The sequence below is a fragment of the Mus pahari genome, chromosome 3 (assembly GCF_900095145.1).
Source record: "Mus pahari chromosome 3, PAHARI_EIJ_v1.1, whole genome shotgun sequence".
Taxonomy (NCBI): Eukaryota; Metazoa; Chordata; class Mammalia; order Rodentia; family Muridae; genus Mus; species Mus pahari.
The window spans coordinates 19,986,902-19,994,282 of NC_034592.1; the positions used below are offsets into that span (position 1 = coordinate 19,986,902).

The 7,381-nt window shown below is 50.7% G+C and overlaps 1 protein-coding gene across 1 annotated transcript in view; it reads left to right on the forward strand.

Annotated features, from left to right (window-relative positions):
* Positions 1–2,677: 2,677 nt before the first annotated feature.
* Sh2d3c (SH2 domain containing 3C) overlaps positions 2,678–7,381 on the forward strand; it is a 36,903-nt gene continuing 32,199 nt past the window's right edge. The window contains exons 1-2 of the mRNA XM_021192400.2: positions 2,678–2,817; positions 6,669–7,131. Of these exons, the coding sequence (XP_021048059.1) occupies positions 2,781–2,817; positions 6,669–7,131 (500 nt within the window). The 5' untranslated portion in view covers positions 2,678–2,780. The remainder of the gene's footprint in view (positions 2,818–6,668; positions 7,132–7,381) is intronic.

Sequence of the window (7,381 nt, forward strand, 5' to 3'; positions counted from 1 at the left end):
TCTCTCTCTCTCTCTCTCTCTCTCTCTCTCTCTCTCTCTTTCTCTCTTTCTCTCTTTCCGGGGGAGGAGTAGCATTTGGTCTATCCTGCACTGGAAAGACTAGAGGACTCAAAAGACTGAGGAATTTGAGGGAGGCACGTGTGGCTGGGAGTGCGGGTCAAACCTAGGCCAAAGCCTTTACTCTGGAGGAGGGAAAGCTCTAGGTAGGTGGTCAGGGCTACAGCAGCGTGCTGACTGGGTGGACCTCCAGGACCAGCTGTGGAGGGACTGCAAGACAGCCATGAGCCAGCAGGTCTCCCTAACCACACTTCCAACGGCCACTTGAAGCAGCACAAAGGGGGCTCTGAGCACAGCTTCCTCACCACACTGAGCGCCATTCATTCTCCCGGGGACACCAGCAACTACCCTGGCGCCTGGGCCAACGGCAAGCCCAGCCCCGACGAAGCGTCTGTGCCATAGCAACAGACGCTCTGAGATTCAGCTTCCCAGGTCTAGTGTGTGCCTGCCTACCCACCACGGTCGGCCTGGCCTGGCCCACTGCACTCCTGGCCCACGTGACCATTCTTCAGCCCTGGAGCCAGGACTTGCTGAAGGCCACAATGCGTGCCCACCAGAGAATTCTCCCAGGAAGTAGGGATTACGGTGATTCCCATTTCACAGATAAGCAAACTGAGGCCCAGAGAAGCCCAATAATACACAGCAGTTGAGCTGGTCTGGCCAGAAAGCCAGCACTGGTCTGGTCAGCTGATGCCACAGCCTAGGTCACCAGTCCAGTTCACACTGTGACCGTCTCCCAGGAGAGAAGCCAGGGGTGTACACTTTTCCTTCCCCTGGGAAGGCCCTCAGCTCTTTCCAGGCTATGGGCTCCTCCTCCCTATCTTCTGACAACAGCCTGAAGAGGAGAAGGGGTACCACCCCAGGAGTCGGCTCTGGAGTCACATGATCCAATAAATGTTTATAACTTGCCTTGGTCACGGTGGTTTGTCACAGAAAAGTAACTAACTTCCTCCTTGGCCATTGAGCAAGGGTCCTTGCAGGCCTATAGACGAAGGACCCTGCTGCCACAACCTGGCAGGACTTGGTCACTTTCTCTGAGACTTTGGGGTCATCTTCACTGCACCGGGAGAGTCAGTCTGACCTGTCTTCCGCCAGCATCATCCTGACAGGAGGATGGGGCGCAGATGGCCTGGAAATCAGCTCCCAGGATTACTGTCAGAGCTGCAGTATCCGAGCAACTTGGCTTTGAGGACAAGACTTTGATGGAGGACACAGAACAGGACCCATGTGTCCTGGATTGCATCTTCCACAGACCAGATCACCAGCTATAGGACCAAGTGGCCCTGTCTGCACACATGTAATCCCAGTACTTGGGGGCTGAGGTGGGAAGATCTCAAATTGGAGGTCAGCCTGGGCTACGTCAGATTTTTATCTCAAAACAACAAAAAAAATGTCCACTCTGCGCTGCTGGGGGTGTGGCTCAGTGGTAGCGAACTTGCTTAGCGAGTAAAAAACCCAGCGTACTATCCTAAGCACAAAAGAAGCAAAGGGGGCTGGTGAGATGGCTCAGTGGGTAAGAGCACCCGACTGCTCTTCCAAAGGTCCTGAGTTCAAATCCCAGCAACCACATGGTGGCTCATAACCATCTGTAACAAGATCTGACGCCCTCTTCTGGAGTGTCTGAAGACAGCTACAGTGTACTTACATGTAATAAATAAATAAATCTTTAAAAAAAAAAAACAAAAAAAAAACAAGGAAAGGAAGACCAAGAGAAACAGAGTCTTGGGAAGATGGCTGTGTGTCTCCTGCTGTCCCTATTGTAGAGATTTGGTCACCGCAGCTGCAGAGGTGGCCACATTCAGAACTAGATTTGACCTGTGACCCTCCAGTCCCAACAAGTGCTACTAACACCCCCACCCCCAACTATAGGTGTACATGGAGGTTTCATTTCCTTATATTTGTTCTGTGTGGACACAGAACATATACACGCACACACACATACATGTTTGTGTTTGCAGAGCACCAACCTGTATATTACTGGAAAGACAACCTGTAACCCAGTGTGTGCCACCAACTCTCTCTGTGACCTGGGGAAATCCCCTTGCTCCTCTGTACCTCAGTTTCCCTATCTCTGCCCAAAGGATATAGAAGACCTGTCCCCACATGCCTCTGCTAAGGACGATCACGCCTAAGCAGGTGTTGACTTTATACCTGGCTCTGCTCACCAAAAAGAAACCCAGCCTCGGGCAGGTGAATCTTCCTGTCCATAATCTCATAGTGACAAAGTAGCCAATCAGAAGTTGACTTTGGGCCAGAGTGGCCCAAGCCCATCGGCCCACCCACAGCATTCTCTTCTTTATTGCTACTCCATCTCCTGGGTACCGGGGCTTAGAATAAACTGCCCTAAACATGAGTCTGTCTCCTCGACTTTCCATCCTGTGGGCCAGGCCCCTGACAGCTGTTGGCAGGTCCCCAGTGGCCCCCAGCCTAGCGGGCTCTGTTCCCAAAGCCTGTGGTTTGTTCTTCAGGCCTTCCAGGTCCCACGGGTTTGTGGTGTGCCCCCTGCCCCTGCTGCTGGCTGAGGAGGCCCCAGCCCCCGCCCCCTGTGGAGAGGGTGGGAGGGTGGGGCTGTGGGAGTTTCGCTAGTTTAAAAATACACAGAGGAAGCCGGTAAGAGGGCAAGAGAAAGGGGAAGGGGAGCGGGGAGGCCCGTCAGCCCCTGGTGCCGTGAGCCTGGAGAAGCCACATGCTAGCAAACCAGGGGCTCTGCACAACTTGCCAAGATGACAGAGATGCCCAAGAAAACAGGCAGAAAGTTCAGTGAGTACAGACCAGCCACCGTCCGTCTGTCTGTCCAGCTTAGCCTCTCCGCATCTGCTTCTCATGACTGTCTTCTTTCTCTTTCTCTTTCTGTCCATCTGTCTCTCTCCACCGTGTTACTGTCTGCCCACATGCTGTGGCTCCCGGTGTTTCTCTGTCTCTGTCTGTCTTTGCATTTCTGTCTTTCTCTCTCCCTGCCCAACCTCTGCTTCCCTCTTACCACAGTTAGCCCCTCAGCCTTTCCGTCTTCCGTATCATCCTGGCCTCTCTGACCATGAGGCTGCACATGGAGAGACCCCCAGGTATCCCATGTTGTCCAGAACCCAACTCAACACCAGATCTCAGGGAGGTCTCTGGTGAGTGAGTAGATGTGGGGACCATGGATGCTGTGGTGTGTTGGGAGCAGTGAGGCTGGGAGAGGTTCTTGGGTGAGCTACACCCACCTAGTTCTTTCTCCAAGTCAATCCATTTTGGGTCCCAAACTCCTCTCTCTCTCTCTCTCTCTCTCTCTCTCTCTCTCTCTCTCTCTCTCTCTCTCTCTCTCTCTCTCTGTGTGTGTGTGTGTGTGTGTGTGTGTGTGTGTGTGTGTGTGTGTGTGTGTGTGTGTGTGTGTGTGTGTGTGTGTGTGTGTAGATACACACATCTGTAATCCTAGCACTCAGAAGTCAGAAGCTGGAGTCGCGTGAGCAGACCAAAGCAGGTTAGAGCGAGGCACTGTCTCATATAAACATACAAAGCAAGCAATCTCTGTAGCATTGAGAACGGAGGTGGTCAGTGACCCTGTGCTACAGAGAGATCTCTGTCCCAGGGCAACCTGTCTAGGAGGGCGGTAGCCAGCGCTGTCCGGGATGGGACCAGGGGGACTGAGCAGGGATGAATTCTGAAGTGCAGAGCCCCGTGCTTCCACTCAAGATCAGCCAGGTTCTGCTGTGGAGCCCTAGGCAGATCCTTTCCCCTCTCTGGGCCTCAGAGTCTGTCCATCAGGGACGTGGACACCTGAGGATGCACAGGAGGTAGGGAAGAGCAAAGGCCAGTGTGCTCTCCTTTTGCTCAAGTCATCTGGAGGCCTACGGAAGTCAGAGACGGGACAGTCCCACAGCCTTAGGGGCCACAGGGAGGAGCCAGCAAAGAGATACACTTCCGTCCCTGCTGCAAGATGGTATCACAGGAGTTTGTAAGGCAGGTTCAGCTTACTGGGAGGAAAGAAACACCCACAGACAGGGGCCCCAATCCTCAGGCAGACAAATAGCCTCATTCATCTCCTTTCAACCCCAGTGCCAGAGATTGCCTTGGACACTACTCTTTACACACACACACACACACACACACACACACACATACCACATACACCATACAGATTTGCACACACACCATACACATTCACATACAGACACCATACACATTCACACATGCACACACACCACACACATTCACACACAGACACCATACACACATACACACACACACCACATACACACACCATACACATTCTTCACACATACACCGTACACACTCACACACACATTCAAACACAGACACTATACATACATACACACACACACACCATTCACATTCACACACAGACACCATACACACACACCACATACGCCATACACATTCACACACACACATACACACACACCATACACACTCTCACAGATACACCATACATACTCATAAACTACACGCACTCAAATACCATATGTACTCACATATTTATACATACTCTATACACACACACACATACAACATACACACAGCCCCCCACACACCCATAACACACACATGCATAGCATACACACACACACATGCACATCTAGGCTTTGGGGTAAGCTGTGGGAGCTCAGACGGTCCGTTTCACCCCTCTGAATATCAATTCCCTTATAAGGAAAGCAGGATGTTTGCACATTCTAAGAATTCACAGTTTGACAAGTAGGAGGCATTTTTGGTCATCATTGTCATCTTCCTTTTGATACCTCCTTTTGAGGATATTTTATATGCCAGATAGCACATGAAGCAAGCATGTTATCTACAAGGTTTGCATGTATGCTCATGTTTATGTTCATGTTCATGCATGTATGCATGGGTATGTTCTGGCACAACATCAGGCATCTTCTTTGATCCCTTGTCATCTTACTTTAAAACAGATTTCTTTAGAATTTGTATTTTTACAAATTACATTGCTGGGAGTAGTAATGCACACCTTTAATCCCAGAACTTGGGAGGCAGAGGCAGGTAGATCTTGGTGAATTGGAGGCCAGCATGATCTACAGAGTGAGTTCCAGATGAGTTTGAGGCCAGCCTGGTCTACGTAAGTTCCAGGACGGCCAGGGATATAAGGGGAGACCCTGTCTCAAAAACAAGTTATGTCTATCTGTCTTCATGTTTGTCTGTACACCACATGTGTATAGTCCCCACAGATGCCAGAGGCCAGAAGAGGGCACTAGATCCCCTGGAAGTGGAGTTACAGACAGTTGTAAGCCGCCACATGGGTGCTGGAAAGTGGATCTGGGCCTGGAAAAGCCTCTGTCTTCTTAACCACTGAGCCACCTCTCCAGCCTCAGCCCTTTATTTTGTAAAGATTTGCGTGTGTGCGTGTGTGTGCGTGTGTGTGTGTGTGTGTGTGTACACGCAGATGTGTGTGTGTGAGAGAGTGTTCATAGAGGTCACAAAGGGTCATTGGATCCTCTGGAGCTGGAGGCAACTCACCTGATGGGAGTGCTGCCATCTGAGCTCCAGTCCTCTCGTGCAGCAGTGAGCCCTTTCACCTGCTGAATCACGCTTCCAATTCCTCTCTGTTTTTGCTATTGTTTTTTTCTTTTTTTTTTTTTATGGTTTATTTTATTTTATTTTTACTTTTGAGACTGGGCCTCTGTATGGAATTCTTGCTGTGGGATTCACCAGGGAGACTGGCCTTGAACTCACAGAGATCCACCTGTGTCTGCTTCATGAGCACTTGGACTAAGGGCATGTACCACCATGCCCAGCTTCTATATGGTTCCTAGGGATTCGAACTCAGGTTGTCATACTTGTGTGGCTGGCATTTTTCAAAGTCATCTCCCTAACCCTTTATTCACTTACTTTTCTCCAGTCCTCTTGCTGCGTATAGAGAGGGTCTTTGTGTTACTGATGCGGGTGAAGGACCTCAGAGAGGTCTAATGACTTGCTCAAGGTCACACAGCTAGAGTGGAAGAAGGGCTTGAGCTCAGTGCTGTGACTGCAGAGCTGCGTGTCGCTGCACTTCCGGGGAGCGTAGGAATGAGGAGGGGGTGTGGAGCGATAGCTCCTCTTACAGAAGATGAGTTCCGTTTCCAGCACCCACTTTGAGCAGCTCACAACCTGTAACTCCAGCCCCAGGTGATTCGATGCCCTTTTCTGGCTTCCAAGGGTATCCACACTCATGATGTATGTACCCTGCTCCCATATACATACACATACTTAAGAATTAAAAACAAAAAAACAACTTAGATGGGCTGGAGAGATGGCTCAGGGGTTAAGAGCACTGACTGCTCTTCCAGAGGTCCTGAGTTCAAATCCCAGCAACCACATGGTGTCTCACAACCATCTGTAGTAGGAGCTGATGCCCTCTTCTGGTGTGTCTGAAGACAGTGACAGTGTATTCACACACACACACACACACACACACACAACACACACACACACACACACACACACACATAATAAATCTTAAAAAAAAAAAAAAAAAACGTAGAGAAAGAAAGCAGTGAGAGGCCGCCCTTGGTGTGTGCTGAACTTATGTACCCTCGCCATGCAGACTGTGGGGGTTTTTACATTATTCCATTCCTGCTGACACTGTGATTAATTCTTTTCCTCTCCTCCTCTCTTGCCAGAGTTCTTCAAGTTCAAGGGCCTTGGAAGCCTTTCCAATCTCCCGAGGTCCTTTTCTCTGAGACGGTCTTCAGCCTCTGCTAGTATCCGGTCTTGTCCGGAGCCTGACACCTTTGAAGCCACACAGGATGACATGGTGACACTCCCAAAGAGTCCTCCTGCCTATGCACGTTCTAGCGACATGTACAGCCACATGGGTACCATGCCTCGCCCTAACATCAAAAAGGCTCAGAAACAACAGGCTGTCCAGAAGGCCCAGGAGGTCAGCGAAGAGTCGCACCTGGCATCTCGAAGGCTGCCGGAGCCACCAGACTTAGAGGCAGCCAAGGAGGCAGGGGAGGAAACTGAAGCCCTACTGGAGGACACCGCACCTTCAGCAGTAGAAGTGGGCCCTATGAGGAAACTGGAGGACCTCACAGTAGACACAGAGAAGGCACAAGTCCCTGGGATTGTGTACCCAGAAAGGTAGGTGCCAACAGGGCACAGGCATCTGGGCTGAAAAGAAAAGGCTTGGGCTTAGGGAGTGGTACATCCTGTGGTCCCAGAATGGAGGTGATTGAGGCTGGGGGATTGCTATGAGTTTGAGGTCAGCCCGAACTACAAGAATGAAACCCTGTCTCAAAACAAAACAGGATTTCTGAGTTCGAGGCCAGCCTGGTCTACAGAGTGAGTTCCAGGACAGCCAGGGCTACACAGAGAAACCCTGTCTCGAAAA